Source organism: Etheostoma cragini, chromosome 2 (genome assembly GCF_013103735.1).
Source record: "Etheostoma cragini isolate CJK2018 chromosome 2, CSU_Ecrag_1.0, whole genome shotgun sequence".
NCBI lineage: Eukaryota > Metazoa > Chordata > Actinopteri > Perciformes > Percidae > Etheostoma > Etheostoma cragini.
This window is the reverse complement of record NC_048408.1, coordinates 25,738,852-25,761,997: the sequence shown is the minus strand read 5'-3', so window position 1 is coordinate 25,761,997 and position 23,146 is coordinate 25,738,852. Positions and strand designations below refer to the sequence as shown.

At 37.5% G+C, this 23,146-nt stretch overlaps 1 protein-coding gene across 1 annotated transcript in view; it reads right to left on the bottom strand.

Moving 5' to 3' along the window:
- The window catches only part of LOC117956442, a 32,608-nt gene extending 10,269 nt beyond the window's left edge, over positions 1–22,339 (bottom strand). The window contains exons 1-41 of the mRNA XM_034891516.1: positions 22,231–22,339; positions 18,816–18,913; positions 17,934–17,952; positions 17,717–17,753; positions 16,376–16,498; positions 15,879–16,078; positions 15,692–15,795; positions 14,600–14,712; positions 13,899–14,465; positions 12,863–12,937; positions 12,520–12,761; positions 11,839–11,932; positions 11,059–11,202; positions 10,446–10,648; positions 10,230–10,327; positions 9,649–9,761; positions 9,386–9,562; positions 9,268–9,293; positions 7,334–7,434; positions 7,068–7,090; positions 6,922–6,943; positions 6,780–6,807; positions 6,609–6,683; positions 6,335–6,485; positions 5,942–6,153; positions 5,418–5,518; positions 4,770–4,888; positions 4,479–4,652; positions 4,367–4,398; positions 4,145–4,242; positions 3,307–3,329; positions 3,191–3,212; positions 3,069–3,096; positions 2,640–2,721; positions 1,927–2,082; positions 1,638–1,849; positions 1,448–1,551; positions 1,003–1,121; positions 728–883; positions 290–504; positions 61–146 (exon numbers count right to left, since the gene is read on the bottom strand). Of these exons, the coding sequence (XP_034747407.1) occupies positions 61–146; positions 290–504; positions 728–883; positions 1,003–1,121; positions 1,448–1,551; positions 1,638–1,849; positions 1,927–2,082; positions 2,640–2,721; positions 3,069–3,096; positions 3,191–3,212; positions 3,307–3,329; positions 4,145–4,242; positions 4,367–4,398; positions 4,479–4,652; positions 4,770–4,888; positions 5,418–5,518; positions 5,942–6,153; positions 6,335–6,485; positions 6,609–6,683; positions 6,780–6,807; positions 6,922–6,943; positions 7,068–7,090; positions 7,334–7,434; positions 9,268–9,293; positions 9,386–9,562; positions 9,649–9,761; positions 10,230–10,327; positions 10,446–10,648; positions 11,059–11,202; positions 11,839–11,932; positions 12,520–12,761; positions 12,863–12,937; positions 13,899–14,465; positions 14,600–14,712; positions 15,692–15,795; positions 15,879–16,078; positions 16,376–16,498; positions 17,717–17,753; positions 17,934–17,952; positions 18,816–18,867 (4,726 nt within the window). The 5' untranslated portion in view covers positions 18,868–18,913; positions 22,231–22,339. The remainder of the gene's footprint in view (positions 1–60; positions 147–289; positions 505–727; positions 884–1,002; positions 1,122–1,447; positions 1,552–1,637; positions 1,850–1,926; positions 2,083–2,639; positions 2,722–3,068; positions 3,097–3,190; positions 3,213–3,306; positions 3,330–4,144; positions 4,243–4,366; positions 4,399–4,478; positions 4,653–4,769; positions 4,889–5,417; positions 5,519–5,941; positions 6,154–6,334; positions 6,486–6,608; positions 6,684–6,779; positions 6,808–6,921; positions 6,944–7,067; positions 7,091–7,333; positions 7,435–9,267; positions 9,294–9,385; positions 9,563–9,648; positions 9,762–10,229; positions 10,328–10,445; positions 10,649–11,058; positions 11,203–11,838; positions 11,933–12,519; positions 12,762–12,862; positions 12,938–13,898; positions 14,466–14,599; positions 14,713–15,691; positions 15,796–15,878; positions 16,079–16,375; positions 16,499–17,716; positions 17,754–17,933; positions 17,953–18,815; positions 18,914–22,230) is intronic.
- Positions 22,340–23,146: the final 807 nt, after the last annotated feature.

The following is a 23,146-nucleotide window of genomic DNA, read 5'->3' as shown; positions in this document are numbered from 1 at the left end:
GGAAAAGTAATGTAATTACAGCTGGCCTATTGCTTGTTACTTTCAGTGTGCTTTCTTCACCTGTGAGAATCAGAATGATGTTGTTATAGATTTCTTTCTTTGTAACACCACTGAGAGAGGAGATTGTTGAATTCAGGGATTTGACTCTGAAATAAAAGAGATTAAAAAAATGCAATCAATGACTTTTATTCAAGCTGTTAGGCTACAATCATTGACATTGTATGGATAAAAATAAACTTCATTTCAGCCATATAAATCCTCAGGTCTGTCCTCATGGCTCTAGACTTACCCCAGCTGCTGGATACTGCAGTTTCTTCCCGCCAGTATTCTGAAGAAGGGCCTGACATTCTCCGAGGACAGGTTGACCAGCAGGACGGGCAGTCGATTTTGGAGCCAAAGCAACACAACTGAATCACCCACTGCAGGATCTGAGAGGTTTGCCCGATCAAACACAACTTGCAACATGGCTGACCTCACCCCGATGGGCAACTTGTTTTCATGACCCTGCAGGGGAAAAACAAAAACAAAACATGTCAACCCCAGAGAGAAAGTTTTAAGAATAAAAATCAGTTTTTCTGCAAAATAATTTATTTCTGTGAGAAATGTAATATTGCGGAAAGTGTGGAGCTTCTCCCATGTCAAGTCAACATTTGAATGCATGAGTTTTGATATCTTGATATTAACAATATTAACATTGACATATTTCACTTCATTTATGCACACTCACCAAGATAGCAGGTGAGAAGTCATCAAAGAAGTCAGCGAGGAATTTGTTGGGTACATATTGCATCACTGTGGCAACCTGGTCAGGGGAGGTGAGCTGATTGGGTGTAGTGGACAGGTCAGCTAGCTGTCTGACGGTCAGCTGCGATAAGGCTTCCATCTGTTACACACACACACACACACACACACACACACACACACACACCCCAACATAGATGGTCAAAACACATAACAAAACTAATACATAATCACAGCAAAACACAATGTAACCATAAGTACCGGATTATAGTTGGGATAAATCCTCTGCAGCTCCTGGATGGACGCAAAGACAGAGAAACCTCCGAAGTTCTTCTGCAGCCACTCTCCGCTGTTGCTAGTGTTTGAGCTGCAGCTGTGGTCTGAACAATAAAAACACACACACAACAAATTCAATTTCAACATATGATTTGGATTATGGGTCATCCATAGCATCAGATATTTATTTTTCTCTTGCCAAATATATATATTTTTTGGTACAGACATTGGGGGGTAAACATTCACAAATGAAGTTTTCCTCTGACGCCACCTACAGATCAAACTTTCCGCTTTGTCATGACATAAGCATGCCAACATGATAAAAAATATATTACACTTTTACACTACATACATTCCGTATTTTTACAATCACAATAAACGTACTCACTGCCTTTTGACACTCCATCTTTATGGAAATGTGAAAACATACCTGTTTGGTTATTCGAGGTCAGGAAAGCCTTGATGAAGTATGTGTAGACATAGATCTGCCTGGAGAGTGTCATGCGTGGCTGGACACTGCTCAAAATCTGCACACTGAAAATAAATGAGGGTTCATTTGGTTAATGAAGATATCTTGAAAACAACACTGGTTCATGGTTTAGAGGCTTTCTGCTGCTCACATTTGCTGGTAGGTGCTGCAGTCCAACCCTTTTGTGACGATACATGAGAGGAAATCAGGGGAAACGGCAGGCAGGAATGGGCGAAGCCGCTGACTGAACCACAGCTGGATGAGGGCGGGTTGGTTGAGGCTGGCCGTGCTGAATGTGTCCAATCGGATTTCTCGTATAGAGTCTAAAATCACTGAAACTGCAGCATTTCTGGGGTCCAGAGTCTAAAAGACAAAACAATCATCCAGTGTCTTGATCCTATGAGGAAAAAGGTAAAGTGAGGAGTACTGTTGATTCATACCGTGTTGGTTAGAAGATCCAGAGCTACATCCAGCACATTTGAGGCTTTGGAGAGGAGAATCTTCCAGGCTTGTCGTGAGCCGCTGGAGTTGGAGGAGCGGTTACACGCCAACACCGCCGCCAGATCTGCTGCTTGCAGCGTGGACAGCTGTGTGATCTTAAGGCAGAATGACAACAGGTGAACAGAAGTTTCCGGAAAGTTGTCATCCAAGATCCTTTACTTAAGTAAAAGTAGAAATAGCACAATCTAAAAATACTCCAAAAGTAAAAGTCCTGAGTTCTAAATGTTACTGAAGTAAAAGTACAGAAGTGGTACTGACAAATTGTACTTAAAGTAATTATTATGCAGAATATCTCCATCAAAAGTGTAATGTTAATAAACAGAACATTATATAATGCTGTATTAACAAATACATGTAAGAGCATTTAAATGTTGCAGTTTTTCAACATGGAGTACATTTTTAAATATGGTATACTACTAGGTAGATTATGTATGTTACTGCATATCAAATGAACATATATGTTTTTAACTAGAAACATTAAGTTTTAAATAAATGCATTGCGTTAAAAAGTATTGAGTTGAAGTATGAAGTATCATGAAATGTGAATACTCAAGTAAAGTACGAGCACGTTTCAAACTACTGTACTTAAGTACAGTACTTGAGTAAATGTACTTAGTTACATTACACCCCTGGAACTGTTTAGGTGACTTACCGAGGAACAGGCAAATTCCTCAACAGCAAAGTCACAGACACGCTGGTTCATCCCTTCGCTGAGGTTGAGCTTCAGCATTGTGCTGTAGTTTCAAAATAACAGGACATTAATGTATTTATGGACAGTTAATACTGAAAGTTCAAAACAAGCTCAAAGTAAGAGAGAGAAGAGAGAGAGAGAGTGGGTGAGAGCGAGAGGGAGATACAAGAGAAAGAGAGAGAGAGAGAGAGTGAGAGTGAGAGAGAGTGAGACAGTGAGAGAGATACAAGAGAGAGAGAGAGAGAGAGAGAGAGAGAGAGAGAGAGAGAGAGAGAGAGAGAGAGAGAGAGAGTGAGAGTGAGAGAGAGTGAGACAGTGAGAGAGATACAAGAGAGAGAGAGAGAGAGAGAGAGAGAGAGAGAGAGAGTGAGAGTGGTTTAGAAATCACACCTGTTCACTCCAACACAAATGTCTGTTTCTGCGGAAAAAAAGTAATAAATCAATTTGTGGTGATTATTAACATTAAAATGTTGAATTATGTGGTCGATTTTTTAAGCTGTGAGACAACTTACCGTTTGCCATGGTAACAGTGCACTTGGAGGAGAAACAGATTAAGATGGTTATGAATCTTTTTTATTATTAAACAATTATGAGACTAACAACATTGAAAAAAATCCCATTTAATTACCTCTGAAGTGTATATGAGGCAACCTATAATAAAAGCAAATGCAAATTAGTTTACGGTATAGTTTGGAATTTGCAGGTTGAAATGCTTATTTCAATGATAAGAATACATATGACCTAATAACATGGAAATAAAGACAGGTTGATGTAGAGGTGCTGTATGATAATAAACCTGGATACAAAAATATCGATTATAGCTGCTTGATGGAATTGCTCCCTCTTCTATATGTCTCAACTCGTTTTACCACTACCACATGTTACGTGGTAATTTTCAATCTCCATTTGGGATTCCTGATCCTCATTACTTGTTGGGAATCCACAGGGATCAGCTTTTACCTCATTGCATTTTCAGTGGAATAATTTGCAGTGCTTTCCCCCCCAAAAAAGTAAGTGCTCATTAAGCAGCTACAGACAGGTGATCTATAGAAAATCATGATATATACTGTATAGTAAGCTACTTTTAATGTACTGACTGTCAGAGATAGCTCCAACATTTAACAAAACCAACATGGAGCTTAGTTTTTTTTCAACATCAATGTAATGCCAGTAATGCCACCAGGATACTTTATTATCAACCCTTATCAGAGCAGGACTGCAAAGACCCAAGTAAACAATGCTAAATAATAATATATCAAGGTGAAATTTGGAGAAATCGGTCTAAAATTATCCAGAATGTTTTCATTTGATTAAATGGTGCAGCCACAACATCCGTTATCAAAAATCTGAATAATTTTCAGATTATTTTTTTTTCAGCCTTAAAACTAGTCAATGTAAATTAGTCAAATTTTTGTTATCATATCACAACTATTTCTACAAATTTCTACAGACACTGTGCTTCTCACCCGGGGGTGTGTACAAGGACAACTTCATCTTGGTGAACGTGATGTCTAAAGCTGCAGCAAGAGAAACTGTAGGAATGGCCAAGTCCAGTCTGGCAAACCTAAAACAGCAACATGTGGAAATAACATCACAAATGTACTGTATGTTTTATATAATTATGTATAAATAATCAATGTACAATTTATAAAACAACATTAATATACAGTATATATATATAAACTTACAGTAGTTTGTATGATGCACAGGATAAATTCCCCTTCAAATAGAGAAAACAAAGATTATACCTTCATCAAGCAGTGCAAAGTCTACATTTTGAATAAAGGGATATCTTTTTACCTGGTAATGGTAATAGATAAGGTAGCCAAGGAATGAGCGAAAGTCCTTTTCGTCAGGTAACTTAGTCAGGTAATCAAAAACCGTGTTTATGATGATGCTTTTCTCTACAGAAGTAGGAAAACTCAACACCAGCTCTGCATCCTGTACTGGAGTGAGATGTTGCAGGGCCTCTAGCTACATGGAAGGGAGGAGACAAAAAAAGTTCACCCGACACTGAAAATAACAATGTAATAATGACTGGCCTTTTTTTTTTTTAATAAATCCAGGATCTTATCAGAAGGTAAATCTTACAGGGTTGAAGTATGGGTTGAGACCAAGCATCTCTTTAAGGGACAAAAACTCAGAAAATGGACCCAGATTCTTCATTAGCCAGTCTGCACTGCCGTTGGAAACAGACCCACAGCCTGAACCTGGACAAAGTCATGAGGATAAAGGGACATCTGTAAATGCTAATAGATAGATAGATAGATAGATATTTATTGATCCCAAAAAAGATAGGAAATTACGGTGTTACAGCAGCTCACGTACATTAGTCAGACACAGAATATAAATATAAATGAGATACTAGGAAAAAATATACATACATAAAGTATACATGAATTAATAAAATAATAATAGGAATAAAATATAAGAACAAATATTTAAATATATACAGGATGGGAAAACAAAATGTGCAACTGCTTAAATAATGTGCTTAATGTATGCTAAAATGTAAATTAACCAATTGTGCAGCTTGCCCTTAGTGCAGTATTGTGGTGTTCTAAAAGTCTCATCTAGCACCCAGTGATGACATGTTTAAGAGTTTTATTGCCTGTGGTAGGGATGATTTCCTGTAGGGGTGCGTGCGGCATCGTAAAGGGCATAACTTATAACATGTTTTTCAAGTTATTACTTTAGAAAATAGTCCCAGTGTTATGTTAAAGTTCATGCAGCCAGTACCTGAGTTTGGCTTTGACAGGAAACGGAGGACGAAATCTTTGAAGACCAAAAGCCGTTGATTTCCAGTGTAGATATTAAAATTGCGGATCAGCACCTGCAGTCTGACAAAAAATCAGGGACATGATGAATATTTCTATCTCTCTGAGGGCAATTTAATTATTAAAAAAACGGTTTAACAATCTGATTACAAACTAAAAACAAAAAAATAACCAAAATGAATGATGCAAATCTTAGACATGTCAAGATCAGATTTACATGATTTAATATTTATCTGTTTCACTTTCATCAGCCTAAGCTGAACACTGGTTACAGTAATGCTAACATTAGCCTGTTAACATGTGGACTTTAAAAGTCCCATGAATATATATCATGACTCCCTTAAACATGTAATAATTAGTTTTGCCACTTTGTGACAGCAGCTCAAGCTTTAAGTTGACATGATGAACATGTTAGCAAACACATTTAGACATCCAGCAGATACAAAGCAGGTATGGAAATGAAGAGGTCTGTGGAACATTTCTTACATTTGCTGGTATGAAGAACAGCTGAGGTTTCTGCTGCTCAGACAGTGCAGGAAGCTTCCTGATTCAGGTGGCAGGAACTTGCTCAGACGACCGGAGAACCACTTTGCGATGACACTGCTGTTCATCAGCTGCTCATCAGTCAGCACTGACACTCTCATCTCCCCAATCACATCCAAAATCTGAGACGCTGATGGACCAACCATAGCCATGGGCTGTAGGAGATATCAATTGATTTAATCAACATAGATAATCTGATGTATGAACATATAGCCATCTTCTTTAAACTGATTTACACTTGTTTAGTCTATTACATTTTAATAATATACTTTAACAATCCTAAAAAAAAGGAAGAGGATGTTTCTTTAAAGATTTAATAAGTAAAAAATTACTGACCATGTTACTCAGCAGGTCCAGAGCTGGGTCCAAGACAAATGATAGCTTTGTCAACAGCATCTTCCACAGCACTTTGGAGTACTTGCTGTTTCCAGGCAGGTTACACTTTATAAGAGACACCAGCTGATTGGCTGTGAAATTCTCCAGCTGTATGTGTGAAACAAAAAGTGGCCATTTAGCATTTAAGCCTGCATACTGCATAGAAGTTATTATTGGAAATAACTTTGTATTTCCAATATGACTTTGACTCTTTTAAAATTAGACAGTCACCTTGGCACATGCATACGTCTCCAAGGCAAAATTGCAGGAAACTTCCATAGATGTGTTCAGGTAAGAGTTCTGGTCAGAGCTGTGGATACATGTCAAAAGGTAAATACATGTCAGCGCAGAGACTATTAAAGCACTTAATTGCAATTTGTATTACAAATAATATCAAATAGGATACCTGTTAACTCCTCTGCAGACTTCAGAACCTGTCAAACATCAAAGACAAGATAATATCCAATGAGTTAAGCTCTAACAGTACTAACAGTAATGTAATGAGTAATAAAATAAAACTTTCAAGTGAGGTCTCAAAGAGGTCTTACCATTGTACTGGGTTACTGGGCACTGTGAATGACATATTTAATATTTTTTAAAAGACCAGTTGAATGTTTCAGTAAAATTGAGCTACACAATCAAATCAAACAGATTAATTGGAAATGTAAATCAAGCAAATTTAAAGAAATCTCACCATGACGTTATCTGGCACACATGCTGTCCAAATCAAAAACGCAGAAACATTATATGGCTTATAATACACATAAGATACAATCAAACAATTAATAAGTTAGCTCCTAGGCAGAAGGTAAAGGGGAGGTAAAGTTGCATTGTGTTTATGGTCATGCAGTATCTTTGTCTGTGTGTGTGTGTGTGTGTGTGTGTGTGTGTGTGTGTGTTTGTGTGTGTGTGTGTGTGTGTGTGTGTGTGTGTGTGTGTGTATGTGTGTGTGAGACTGACCTGGATCTGCTACCTTGCTTATCAGCATATCTATGTTAGCCCAGATGACTGGTTCCAAATCTCGTGGCAGAAGTGATATGGCTCTGTATAATCTCTCTAAGCTGATAAATGAAAGAAAAAAAAACATTAAACATATGCTAATGTACCTTAAATGTGTACTTAAAGTAATAGTTTGGATCTTCTGAAGTAGGGTTGTATGAGGTACTACTCTATAGCCAGCGTGTTAGCCACAGTATATGGCAGTTGGCGCGCCAACAGTGTGGAGAAGCAGACAGGAGTACCAACACGGCAGCTAAGCATTGTACTGCTGTGGACTGGAGCAGCAGCAAAACATATTTTAGCCACCTTAAAAAATATTTTGAATATTTGTATTGCTGGCGTCGGACAGCCTTTTCCGACAAGTCACTAGAGCCGTTAAATCCAGCAACGCTCGCTTTAAAGCCACCAGACTTCTTTGACAAAAACAGTAATTTAACATTGGAGAACCTGGAAGTTGCTGGTCTACCGCTGTCTTGATCGTTTAGTTTGTTAGCGGTATTGTGTGACGTCTGTGTTTTAAAATGATTAGTGTAACATTACAATTATGTAACATTTAGTCACACAATAACTATTTTTATTGTGTGACAATAACTATTATTATTGTGTGGCTAATGGGCTATTGCGTACATAATAATTGTGTTTACAGGTACTGTTTGATGGCAAGGTAAAGATATGAAAATTAGTGCTGTTACACAATTAAAATACTTATTCGCGATTAATCGCATTAATTTCATAGTTAACTTGCAATTAATCACACATTTTAATCTATTCTATGTGTCCCTTCATTTCTTTTTTTTCTCATTTTAATGCTTTTATCAACATGGATAAGTGGATTGGCTTGCTTTCTGCTAATGTTTTTTTTTTAATTGAAAACAACATTGGCATATAGCCTCCTGTAGTGTTCAATTTCACACGTCAAATTCACACTTGGAGCAAATAATCTCTCACACAATGTAACAGTGCCCATCAATATAAGGGTGAAAAAAATACTTTGACCAGGGGGCAGAGAATTCGCATCAGCTGTGTGCTTGGTCATCAAGTGGTGTTTCAGACAAGATGTGCTGGGATGATAGCTCAGTTCACAACGTCAAAACACACAGATCACTTTGGTCATATCAATGGAACCATTTGGAAACTTTTTGAAAGTAAACTTTCCATTCAGAATCTTATTGGTATCCATTTTGCCGTCTTGCGCACGCCATCCACTCAAAACGTAACGTTACTACTCTTTGGCTGGCTCGCAAACCCAAACAAGTGTGTGTGGTATGCCTGTTGTTTTTTCGGGTTCAGCTAGATTCATGGTGGTGTTGTAGTTTTTCTAATGTTAATAGTTGTTAAAATAGCATGTGAAAAAAACTACAAAGTTTGCTAGGCAAAAAAGAATATCAATCTTGCGGTTAAAAAATGAACACCGTTAAAATGGGTTTGCGTTAATGCCATTAAAAACATGCTTAAATGACAGCACTAGTGAAAATATTCTATAAGTATAGCAAACATTTAAACTAATAATGATTTATTTTGGTGGGCCTTTTTTTGTTGTTGACTTAAATACATTTTTCTGCTCCCCCCATCCACAGCAGAAGCCTACAGTACATTGCTAAGCATCAGTGTCATTACTTCTCCAAACTAGAAGCTTGCAATTAACTGTAGGTAATAAAATGACTACAAATAAGTTCATCATACAAACGCACTTTAAAATCTATCAACCAGCCCTTTAAGCACATTACTTGAATAAATGTACTTAGAGTAGTTACGTTCCCGCTCTGGTAATACCTGTGTTTGTCATATCAAAATGTCTGCCGGTAAATAGGTCTTCTGGTCTAATGTAAAGAAAATTTGGCTGGAAATAATCACCAATGCAGTCGTAATTTATAAATGCATCTGAAAGTACTCACATGTGTTTGAAGACATCACAGGGTATCTGATGAATTGAATATTTTACAATTAATGATCCAGGACAGTTACAAATTTTCCAAAAGCAATTAAACGTAAATATGATTAAAAAGCTGTTACTTTATATGCATTTTGGCGGAGGCTGCTCAGGATGTCTGGAAGTTTCTTGTATTGAGGAGACTCCAATAGGAAGTCAAATACTCGCTCGATAACAACGTCTTTCTCAGGTGGAGTAGGAAGAGGCAAAATCAGCAAGTCTGCTATCTGACTTGGAGACAAGAGTGGAAGAACCTCCAGCTGGACAGAAGACAAAAAAAATAAAAAATTAACAATGATCAAAGTGAGTTACAGCATTTCAGCCTGTCAGTGTTTTCCAGACTTACTCCAGAGAAGTTTAAGTTGAACTTGTAGAAGTCAGTGATGGAAATGATACTTGAGTAGACACCAAAGTTGTTTAGCAGCCATGCACTTTGATTGGAGGAGATACACCGGGCCACTGAAACATACATCAATTAATTAACTAATGTATATTCATTAAAAATTAACAGCATGTATTATAACTTTATCTAGACACTATTTTTCGTTCAAGCGTGGTGGAAAGTAACTAATAATTGTACCAAGGTATATGAGTATTTCCATTTCAGGCTACTGTACTTTGACTTTTACGCCACAACATTTTTTCACAGTTAAAATTACGAGTTACTTTTAAAAACATTACTCAGACCATATTATCAGCTTTCAAAATACAATGCGATGTTACAGAAAATATCAGATAAAATAGTTCAAATATTCTACAGTTCGAACAACTAAAACAGTAAAATGTTGCTTATCCATCACTGATAATCTAATAATATAAAAGACTTACTCTGAAACATTTTTTTTTAAAAATATAATTATTTTTTAAAATTGTTTGTTTAAGTACATTTTGCTGCTAATGTTTCGTTTCAGCTAAGGGTTTACTTACCCGGGGTTCGGTCATGCAGCAGGAAGGGATAGATGAACATCTGATAGATTAGATATTTCGGATACATTGGAGGCTCATATTTGCCAAATTCCGCCACACTGCCATATTGAATAAGAAGAGAAAGAAATTACAATTAATGCTCCATACAGTGTGTGTGTGTGTGTGTGTGTGTGTGTGTGTGTGTGTGTGTGTGTGTGTGTGTGTGTGTGAACTCACAGTGTGTGGAAAACAGGGCAGGAGAAGTTCTTGGTGCTGAGGCAGGTCATAATGTCTATAGGGATGTTAGGCATGAGAGGCACCAGTTTGATCTGAAACCAAAGCTTGATGAAGTCCGGGTCATCCAGATGTTCTTGGGCCAGAGAAGGAGACTCCGCCCCGCCAAAGATCTGCTGAATGTCGGCTGCCACCTCGCTGAAGTTCTACAGGAAGAAAAGGAAGCACTGATTTTAGATTTTCTTTTCAAAAGGCCAGAAAATGAGAAAGTAAGAAGTTAGAATTCATGAAAGGTTTTGTATACAATGATCTGAATGCTAGTTGTGTGTGGGTGTGTGTGTGTGTGTGTGTGTGTGTGTGTGTGTGTGTGTGTGTGTGTGTGTGTGGGTGTGTGTGTGTGTGAGTGTGTGTGTGTTTGGTTTGGTTTGGTTTGTAACATCTCTCTCATCAACATTAGAATTTTGATTGACAGGTTATTTTCAAGTTGCTAGCCTGTTTAAAAGATAGATCATGATATACATTTAAAAAAAGAATTACCCAAGATTGGAATTTGTCTTAATGCCCTGTTTACAGTAATATAGCTATTTAACAAAATTTAAAAGGTTCATATACGTACTGCTGTTGACAACTCTTTGATCAGTGAGTTCAGACGTCCTGTCAGCTCTCCAATCAATCTCATGACCGTCTCCTCGGTCATTATCAGGTTGCTACGAGCCGCGCAGTGCAAAACATTGGCCACATTTTCCACCGCATCAGTTAGCTGGTAGGATGAAAAGAAAAAAATGGAAAGACAACAAGCTACTTTAGATTTTTAGGCAAACATTTGACAACAAGGAAATGTTAAAATGTGCCCTGCCACACGTATTTAAGTACTTTGTGGTAATGTCTGAAGTTCTGCCATGGACTCTGTAAAATTTTTTGTGGAAAAAATGCCTTGGTTACCTTGTTTCAAGCCCTTCTAGCGTGGTATAGAAAGCCTGCAAGTAGACTCAGCTTGATTTGTGCCAGTTCTAATTAATATTCAAAGTGCTAAGCTGCTTGACTCCGATTGGCTAATAGCGAGCCAATGAGAAGCTGGCTATCAGTATTCTTTACCCAGCGCAACTGGGCGAGCTCATGAATAGTTATGTTCTCAGGCAACATGACATCAGACTGACCAGCTTTTGTAATTGGCCTGATTTCTCCGCTTATTTCTTATCAGTGGATAGAACTGACAGGAGGTAGCAGTTCATTTTCAAAATCACAACATAACAAAAACACCTAGGGACCTAACATATTTTTAAAAATGCAAGTAAAAAGGTTTTGTGTGTCAGGGAACCTTTAATTAAAGTTTAAATAAAGAATTGAAGACAAACGTATATATGTGAATATGTGAAAGAATAGAATGAAGCCTCACCCCGCAAGGTTTCTTATCGAGAGTGATGCTACAGACATCCTTGACTTCACTGACCGTTTCAGAGGTGTCATTGTCCATATTATTATTCAGATGGCTGCACACAAACAAGACATAAACGTACATTTCAAGTCGTTATAATACATTATTTTAAAATACAGAAATATATTGATTAACCTGGGGTGGATTGGGATAGGTTTTGGCAACTAGTGGGCTTTGAACTTTACACAACATGTTTTTTTCCAAACAACTTACAATAAGTGCATTTGGCCATGAAGTTACCACCCAAACATTCACCCATTAAAACATGCTGATTCACCTAGATTGGATTTTTTCACTAGCTGATCGCTAACTTCTCTGGGTGCAGTTTGGAGCTTGCCAAGTATCACCTACTGTAGTGGGTTTATCAGAGATTTTTTGCTCCTTGCTACTGCTGGAAACTTAACAGTTAAAGTCACATAATGTGCCAAAAGAGGCTAAAAAAACTACATAAAGCTGCAGTTAGATGATAGTCGAATTGCTGCATTACTGCGTTACTCCTGCATATTTAGATTGTAGGAGTTTTAAATTTGTATTTCACTCATCAAATGCAGCAGTCTCTTACTTAGTCCATTCTTTACTGACGCACATGGAAAAAATAAACTCAGGGAATGGATACAAATTTAAAATGTTAGTTTGACATACAACACTTGGTGGAAGGCGAGTTTGATGTTTTGATGCATGAGGGCCCCGTCGTTTGGCAGGAACCTTCGTAACACCGGCACCACGACATACTGGTACCAATCGTCCACATTTGTCACGTCAAACGTTGGCGTTTCTGGAACTACAGTTGGTTCCTTTTGCTTATAAGTGGCAGCCAACTCAGCCAGAGTCCAGTTAAGCAGGAACTGGGTCAAAGTGGTGCTTCTAATTTCTGACACGTTCCTCTAGACAAACAAAAACCAGCAGGTCAGGAGTCATTTCACTTGGCAGGTGTACCGTTTGTGCATTTTTCTGCATGTCGATTTATGTTTGTGTGCGCTTGTACCTCTTGTGTGAAGGACACAAACTTATGAACGAAGCTCCCAACGGGTTTGAAAGCCATCATGAACCCGTTCACAACCTGTTAGCGTGAAAAAAGAGCAGAGGTGTTTGAAAATGAGATGCAAGACTGGGAATTATAACATCTTTAACGTTTCTGTCCATCTGATGAATATAATTCCAATATTCACTCTCCTTTAAGCTTGTGTTTGTTTTCCACCAACTAAATGCGCCACTCTGTTCACCAATATAGTCACTAACTTTGTCAGCCGTTTGGTGCCAAGCAGTTAGAGGACATTCATCAGAGGTTTCAAGGTTTTTGTCTAACCCTCAGCAAGACACCCAATTTATGTATTTCTCAAAATGTCAATCTCTTCCTTTAAGGAGATATGGGAGCGTGAATCAAAACAGTAATGTTGCCAGGCAGAAACCCATAAATGAAAACATGTTAAAATGCTCAGTAGAGCTGAGAGAAGACTTTGTGATAATGCTCTATGGGTTTATCACTATGAGCCTGCACTTTGGCATTACACACTGTAGTTTGAGGCATACTGATACTATATATAAAAATGTTGTTTTTAGCCGCTCTATATAAAACAAATTTTAAAAATTGATCAAAGCTGCAATGGTTTGGCATACAATAATTTAAATTATCAAACCCCAAATATGTTTTTATTGCTGTACCATTACATGTATATTATATGCTAATATGATATATCCCAAAATGCCTGACATATTTGGAAACCTTTAGACACTTGATATGTGATTAACCATCAATACTGAGATTGCCACCACACGGCTCCCAAAGGCCATTCCCTTAAATGTGAAATATGTCTTTTTAATGGCCACATGCACTAACCTGCAAAAAAAGAACAGAAAAGCACGAATAACGCAATGGGAGCGTGCTTATATTCTCTGCTCAGGACGCTATTACTCCACTATATCTTTACATATATTTGCTTGCTGCTATATTATTCTGAATATCAAGTACAACCCTGTTAAAGATCCAGCAGGATCCACACATCCTTGCTACATTACAGTACCTGTCTGAGGCTGTTCTCTGGGGACGGTGGTGGGTATGAGTCATATGTGGGATATGAAGGATAGTATCCAGGGCTTGTCCAGTTTTGGTTACCACCAGGAAAGGTCCAGTTTTGGTTACCACCAGGAAAGGTCCAGTTTTGGTTACCACCAGGAAAGGTCCAGTTTTGGTTACCAACAGGAAAGGTCCAGTTTTGGTTACCAACAGGTGAGGTCCAGTTTTGGTTACCACCAGGAAAGGTCCAGTTTTGGTTACCACCAGGGAAGGTCCAGTTTTGGTTACCACCAGGAAAGGTCCAGTTTTGGTTACCACCAGGGAAGGTCCAGTTTTGGTTACCACCAGGAAAGGTCCAGTTTTGGTTACCACCAGGTAAGGTCCAGTTTTGGTTAGTTCTAGGGGTCGTCCAATAGGTGACACCTCCAGGGCTGGTGGTGGGTGAAGGGCCAGAGCCCCCTGTCAACAAACTGTGGAAAACCAGGCTTAGGGTGCCGTTGTCTAAACCTGCAACCTCAGGCATCAGCAGCAGCTCGGCTTTCTGCGCTGGGGACAGCAGGTTCAGAACCTCCAACTGTAGGGGAGAAAAAAGAAAGGGAGGAGAGCGGCAGAAAATATAAGATGGAGTTAGAGGTAGAACCTATGTCTCAATGAGGTTGAATGCTGTTGTAATCCAATAAATCTTTAAGAAAACACAAGTGGACTCACTCCGCTGAAGACCATGTTAAGTGTTGAAAAATCCTTCATTCGGGCCATGACTCTAAAGGCACCAAAATTCTTCAGCAGCCAATCCTCACTGCTCTCCCCTGGACTCACACAACCTTTACAGAGATTACACACACACTGGGTCAGCACATACAGTGTATGTACTGTACACAAATACAGAAGAGATAAGCAATTGTTAAGAAATCTAAACACGTCTAACACGTCCTGCGGTGCCCTGTCACATCCTGCTACGCTCTGCTGTGCCCTGTTACGTCCTGCTCTGCCTTGTAATGCCGCACATTACCCTGCTATGCCATGAACTACAATAAAGAAATACTACAAACTACTATTTTTTTGTGACTGTTATTGCCACTCTTCATTCTAACCCCAACCGTTCGTCAGACACCGCCTACCAAGAGCCTGGGTCTGTCCGAGGTTTCTGCCTCAAAGGAAGTTTTCCTTGCCACTGTTGCTTGCTCTGGAGTAAATTGTAAATTCTGGAGTGAGGTCTAGACCTACTCTATCTGTAAAGTGTCTCGAGATAACTCTTGTTATGAATTTATACTATTAATAAAATTGAATTGTATTGAAATAAAACATATATCATATATGTCAGTTAAAGATTGGTTATATTGTACTGAACATAGGCTTCTGGCAGTCGACTAAGGTTTTTGGTTTTTATGGAAAGCAAATATTAGGGTTGTCACAATTTCAATTTGTAATCTAAAAAAATCAAAAGAAATTACTTGTCAATTTCAGTTATCAAATTTAAAAGCAGTATTGCGATTCTCCTAGTATTTAATTTCTCTCAGTCTCTACTTCCTTGTGTCTGAAGAAAACACTGACCTGCTCAAAGCTAGCATGCAGCTAAAGACAGAAAGCAGAGATAATAGAAAAACAACAAAACTGGAAAATCCGCCTGCTTTTCACAAGTCATCACCAGTGTGACAACATTTTGTCTTTCCATGAGTTATGTAACCAAACAATGAATGGTAAAGCCACTGGAATTCATGGTACATTCATTGTTATTGTGAGGGTCAGCGCAAAAACTAAAATAGAAAACATAAAGTCAAAGTTAACAAACAAACGCTTTACCCGCTACTCTGTCTCCAGACAGAAAGGGGTACATAAAGAATGTGTAGATCCACTTTTGTCTGACTGGATTCATCTCAGAATAATAAAGGCTGAGCTCCCTCACCCTGCAAGAAGAGATTGGAAGGTGAGATAAGTTGTTGTAACAAAGGTAACAGAAACATGCAGACAGACAGAGACTCGGACATACACAGTCTGGTAGGTGGAGCAGCTGAAGTTCTTTGTGCTGAGGCAGGATAGGAAGTGTTTGCTGATAGATTTCAGCAGCGGTTTTATCGTGACCTCCAACCACATCTGGACCAGGGCTTCGTTCTGAAGGGGGTCTCTTCCGGGTTTTAATTCCAGGGCCCCCTGCAGGCTGAGAAGTGGCACTCCTGTCATGCTGGACCTCTGCGTTTGTGGTGACGGATTAAGGAAAAAAAGGGGTGAGGTAAAGGAAGGGGTAGGGAGATAGTCAAATGAAATGGGCTCATGTTGTGTTTTACAGCAAACGCTACTAATGTGTAAGTACACATACACATGTGATATTAAACATTCAGCAACAGTCACCACAGTGCTAATCTGTCACAGTCTGTAAAGTATGAATGCTGTCCACGAGAGAAAGACAAAGCATTACAACTGGTCATGTTGGTATCTGTGACGACAACCCTTTCATTGTGCATTCTTGTCTGGGTGTGAACTCCATACCATGAAGGTGTACACATCCATCGTTGCTTGGAGCATTCCTTTCAGCCTCCGCATGTGATTGTTCCCTGTTTCATTCGAAGGCAATCCCACACACTGGAGGAAGTCAGAGGTCGGATCTGGCACCTTGGAAGGAAGGACAAAATTGCTAAACAATTTGATATAATATCTAACAGTAGTGGAAAAGGTATTCACATCTTCTACTTACTGAAATGTGATGTTTCAATACCACAGTGTAGAAATACTGTGTTACAAGTAAAAATCTTGCATGCGAAGTCTGACTACTGTTAACATTCAGGTTCATTGGCAGGATTTTGACTTAACTGGATCAGAGCTGTCATTTGTGGTATTACTTACACTTACTCTGACAAGTAAAAGTATCTGCTGGGAAAATTACCTATACATAATTTGAGTGTCTAGCCTCTTTGTTCCTCTTTACTGTAAGTCCACCACACCCATACTGTTCAGAATGTTAGCTAGAAGACATTTCTTTATGCTAACACTCCCCTAATTGCCTGATTGTACTGCAATATATTGGTATTCACTGAAGGGCAAATATTGTTTGATGTTTCCGTTATGCAGTCCATGCCAGACCAGATGTTTTGATTTGATACTTTATTCAGAAGTATGTTTTTCAAGCTCAGTCAGACAATGGTAGATGACAGGAAAACCGGTTTTGAGCTTGTTGGAATGTGATTTGGGTGGTTTTGTATACGCAAGTCATTCCAAGAATCCTGAGGCTGTAAAGTCATAAGCAAACCTTGAGTTTAAAGGTGTCATCGGAGCTTAATACAGCTGAGTCACAGTGAGAAGGTCCTGAGGCCAAATATCCTTTCTGGTCCTCTCTGTCTTAATTTTGAACATTTATGCAAGTTCTTTTTCACATGACTTGATCTAACATCGGTATTCCTTTCCCTCTATCACAGACTTTATAGTTGATGCCTACTATTTTTGTGAATTTTTCCACGAAAACAATATATTATAACTTTGAATATTCTACTGTGAAATAATAACATGTCCTGAAGCTGGTCTGCTGACACTGAAAGAGAGCTAGATTTAATAGCTCATACCAAATCCACATTAAATCACCCCGCTACTTTTTATTTCTTCAGTTTTCTTATCATTTATTGTTTAGAAAACAATCTGAGAGATAGTTTTAAAGAATAGATAAAATCAGAACACGACGATTGCACCTGCAGGTTTGAGAGGAATTTGGTTATGATCACAAATCCAAATGCATCAATATAATCAGAAAAAAATAAATGAATTTCTATGTAGCCTTTAGGTTTTGTGTACAATTAGGTAAAAATGTTTTGTGTAAGTACAGCTCGAGGCTTTACTAACCTGACCACAGTTTTGGACAGTAGTGCAGGTTGCATTGCTGTAGATTTCCACAAGTGAAGAACACAAGGCCAAAGTTATGACAAGAGATGACATAGTTCATTACAAATAGAACAGGGAAAAATCTTTACAAGTGAAAAAGAACATGATATACTCCACTGGCTTTGTAATAAAAATGCTGTTTCTCGACTTGAGTAGAGAAACTACTTTCTGATCTTACCTTTGTGCACTTACTGCCCCTGTTGGGAGAAGACATAGTTCATTGTTAGAGCTCATTCTTGAATTTAAAGGACTGAAGCTAGATTTCGAAACATTTAGGACATTTCAATAATTAAAAAAATGTATAAATCTGAAATTTTGAAATGGTGAAAAGTGTCTGTGTACTATTAACAAATCATTTTAAGCTAATAAATTCTACTTACTCTGCATTGATAGTATTCAGATGTTAGTATTTGCCCACATATCAGATCAAGAACTAAATACATATCGTAGTATTACTTTAAAAAAGACAAACTAATTTTCCCAAACAGCTGGACACTGTGTTTTCTTTAGCAAACATAAATCAAAATGGAAAAGTGCATTTGTTGGACTAATCTTGGACACGGATTAGTACACATTTGGTGGTTTAGTGAGTATTTATGGTAGAAGAATGTTGTATGTGAGATCATAAAATCATCTTTTTGTTGTACAACCTCTTTCGGATGTAACCAAAGCATGTACAACTAAAATGCAGTTAAAGTTATTAAAAAGCTATAAAACATATGATGTATTTGTCACATATGCCCAAGGTCAATCCTTGTGCCAAGGTAATTTAGCTTATGTCAGAAAATTTGAAAGCAAAAAATTCCGAGAAAGATGAGTTATGGATCTCTTCTTTTCATTCATTTTATCTGATAAATATTTTAATGTTTGTTAATTAACTGCTACCCTGTTCTCCTGTGATTTTGCAAAAGTGGCTAATGGGCAAAGCAAGTTCAGTTTCCTTGTTTTAGCACCATCAATTTATTGTTGGTGTATAATATCACCAGCTACATTGTTGTGTTGTCCTTTCTTGGTAACCTGACACTCTTCATTAGAGTAAAGATGATAAATCGGATCTTACCAAAGCAGCTCCCCAGTAGGTAAACCAATAGGAAACGGCTGCATGATCTCATGATGTGACGAGTCTCATGAGCTGAGACGGCTTTGTGGTGATATTCACTGGGGAGGGAAACAGACAAAGCAGGTAACACAGTGGGTCACCACAACAAGCTCTAAAAGACTAAACGCTGGATCAGAGGTCTGAATTATAAATGTCTCTCTTAGAAATCACAGAGTTCTATTTCTTTTAAATCAAAGATATAGCAAAAACCCAAAACATGATAACACCTTAGAATGAGAACAGCATTCAAGCGTTAAATAATGTTATGTATTCAGTATGAAAGAGGAAGCACACTTTTTGCTATTTTGAAATTGTCCAAGCTTAATATATCACATAGGTATGCATTTTACATAGTTGTAGCCAGAACATTATTATCCAGCTGCTTTAATCGCTTTATGTGTTTAACAGAAATCACTTCATGGAAATTAGGCTCGGTGGGTTTAGTTGGAGACAAGAATCAGGGAGTGGCTGTCAGATAGTTTGTGTTCTATAGCGTAGTAATCTTTCTGTTAGCAGTACAAAGCGGAGAGAATGCTGAAACTCTACACCATTTACATCCCTCAATGAAAGTAGACAATAAGGGCATGTTCCTGCTCTAAAAATATATTATGTGAAATGTTACGAGAACAAAGGATATACCTTGTCACATTATGCATTGCTGCACTATTACTCTTATAGTATTATAATATGGCAGATTTATTATTTATCTTTCAATAGTATCTAAAAGCAGTGTGTGTGTTTTTTTGACAAATTATGCCAGAAGAAAAAGTTTTTGGTTTAAAATTAAAGAACATATGCCATTGTATGGCAATAGTTAAGTGTTGTCTCATGATTGTGGAGCTGATGAAGTGTGAAGAACAGTAAAGTAGCTTAAAGTAGCTTAGATCAATGTTGGAAGGAAACAGCTCCTTTGGTGAATTTTCACAAGGTTTGTCAATACCAAATAATTCTATTTTAAATATTGTTGTCCATGTTGTATTATTTTTAAACTAATGGCTCATATGGAGACGTTTTTATTTGTGTTTCAGCCTTGCCACAGCCTTGAAGATCACCTCTTGACCACTGAAGGAAACCCTCAGTCATCCTCTCTGCAATATGGTGATTCACATTTTTATGTTTGTTTGTATGCGTCAGAGAGTTGTATTGGATAATTGGTAACATTGTTGGCTAAATTATTGTTGGAAGGTTGTTTAGCTCAGAACATCGACACAAATGTAGTAAATTGATTTTGGACGCGTCTGTGTAAATGTGTTAGCTTTTTGAAATGCAACTAAAGACGTGTAACCATGTGATGTATTTTATTGTCCTGAATTGGTCATCTAACATGGAATAATGCATTCTAGCTGCCACCCTTTGTTGCTGCTTGGTCTGTGCCAAATGATACCATTGGAACTAGTAACTAGTAATAAGTAAGTTACAATGACACACAGACACACAAACACACAAATAAATAAAATGAGGTTACAAAATCCCTCAATAGAAGTTAACACTTATAACTGAAATGTTTGATTACACATTTAGAAGATTTAGATTTAGAAAATTATCATAAATATTAATTTTCTTGTGATGAACATGAATTCCCTAGATGGCCACTTTTACTTTACTATAAGAATAACACAACAAGTCCTAGATTTATTTCCATGTGGTGACATAAATTGGCAATAATAACAAAAACTAAGGGAAGTAATATAGCCAGGTACAGTTTTTTCTATGCTTTGCTCCAATATTTCTTAAACTTCTACTTTTCTGCATTTGGCTATCCACTGGTTAAATGCAGATATAATTTCATTACATTGTACTATATGATATCATGTGATGACTAAAAAAGTTTCAATTTTTGTTTCTAAAACAAAATTCATCACTTGAAACTGGGAAAGAACAGGTATACCTTGAAGGGATTGGTTAATCAATTCCAAGTAGCAACCATTCCAGAACTATTATAACATAGTCAATCCTTTACTTGGGATCAAGTAAGTAGGTCACTTGATACCTACTGGTGCCTATTCTAATATGGATATAAAATATGGATACTTTTTTCTTCCATTTCATTATTAATATTAGCATGGCATTTTAGCTTTCTTTAGATTTATATTCACATGGTGGTATTTTTTTGTCTGTCTGTGCTTGCCAGTCTGTTGTGGGATGATTGTTTGTGTTTCTTGTTTGGTCTGAAGAAACCATTAAAATAATTTAATAGTAATACAACTAAATTCTAAAAACACGTAACATGCATGGTCATCCTCAAAACTATGATCAAACACTAAAACAGCTCAGATTTACTCCACAATAACATAGTTTGTATAATAATGTAACACCCTGAAAGGAAGCAATCTACATAAATGTGTTATTAGTTAACCCTCTGAGCCCTGAGGCCATTTTTACAGTTCTTTGTCCGTCTGGATTTATTTTATAAAAAAGCTTGTTAAACATCAACCCTGTTGTCTACAGTCAAGATATGAACATAATTTTTTCAGTAAAAACGGGGTTATTAGAATATTTGGGTTGCAGTGAGGTCACTTGAATGTTAAAAATGGTTGTTGGACGTTACTAAGGTAGAAGTAAAGGACTTATTTAATCATTGGCAGTTACAAGCCAATTCATCAGAATAGATCCTCTTAGGTTATTAAGAAAGTTACATTTTTATGAGACGCGTGTGAGAAAAAAATATTTTAGATTATAGATTGTAGTTTATGACATTAGGCTGAGGGATTTCCGCTGAGAGACAGAAGATCAAACTACCCTATCCTGAGTCTCTCATCAGAGTCATGCTTTTCATACAAATGGACAGGAGACAGCGTCAGGGGGACAGTTTCAGTTGGCTCAAACGTCTCCTTTTTTAGGACAGAGACTGTTGTCTATATTGTAGTTTCAAGATTGTATATGAAACAGATACTCTAAAGGGACGGGAGGGAAGCTGGCAGTCCTCCCGTGCGCACGTTATAAAACAAACTAGATTTTTGAAGAGAACAAGAAGGACGATTACTTCTACATGCATACAGGTTTTAGCACACCCTGACCCATTTTAATGAGGCTGAACTAACTATTCCCTCCGCTCAAATTCCCAAACGGAATGTTGTTGTTGCCAGAGGCACACACTTACACAACAAAAAAGGACCACGTTCTGGTTCTTTAAGTGATTAGATCCCTGATTTTAAACCCTGTCTGCATTTATCTGTCATTGTTTGACATGCTAGTATACACAATTAATATAGCAAGGCCCTAATGATCTACAGTTTCTCTTAGAAAACAAATTAGTCAATAGGAACAGAACCATCTAAGTACACATAGAGATAATGGGATCCTTTAAGTTGCAAGGACAGACTTGGCAAGGAAATAAAATGACATAGTGACATGAAATCAAAGCCAAATCTCTTACCAAATCTTGTCTGTAGCTGAAGTCCTTCAGGTGTTGTAAAGTCCGTTTAATTTTCTCTCTCTTGACACCTGAGACACAGATGCAATGGTAAACTGCCGAAGGGGGTGTTGTCTTGTGACAATGACACAGGTAATGACGATTGACTCCTTCCCTTCATGTTGCACAAGTGGGCCGGATAAGGTTGGCTCTACTGCAATTATTTTGTGAGTGTGTGTGTGTGTGTGTGTGTATGTGTGTGTATGTGTGTGTGGGATTCCCCCCATCAATCACTGATTTTATTTATTTAGTTTACCAAGTATTTCTTGTATTTCTGCTCTTTCGACACAAAAAAACAAAGATTTTTGGAACACAACTAGATCCTAATTGACTGCTTGAAGTAATGTTAACTTTTTTTTCTAGCTTTAATCTGTAAACACACCATTTGATACTTAAATGCAGTTTACAAAAGATTAAACACATAAATAGGAGTACATTTGTTCAATATTCTTTCAAATACAATATATCTGCTGTAAGAATCTAACACAATCTGAACGTTTTATAAAAGATTTGGTCCCTGATGGAAGTTCCTGGTGTTCTTTTCACATTTCACTGTACAGTAAGAATGTTAACCTTTAAACTGAATGAATCACAATCCAGTAGTGAATTCAGCTGTATACGTCCTTTGACCAACAAACCAGTTTAACTTGTTCTCTTTGTGTGTGCATGACATTGTGTGTATGTGTGTGCATGACAGACTAAATATAAAAAGCAGCATAGCTTGTGTCTATTATCTGATGTTTACAGTCCACATTTTGATTTCACAATGACTTATTGCTTATTCTTTGTTTTTTTATTTCTTACTTTGGCCATTTAAGCAAATTGGCAGACAAGCTTGAAATATGTAGGTATATTGGGATATATTAATGAAATTTAGCAC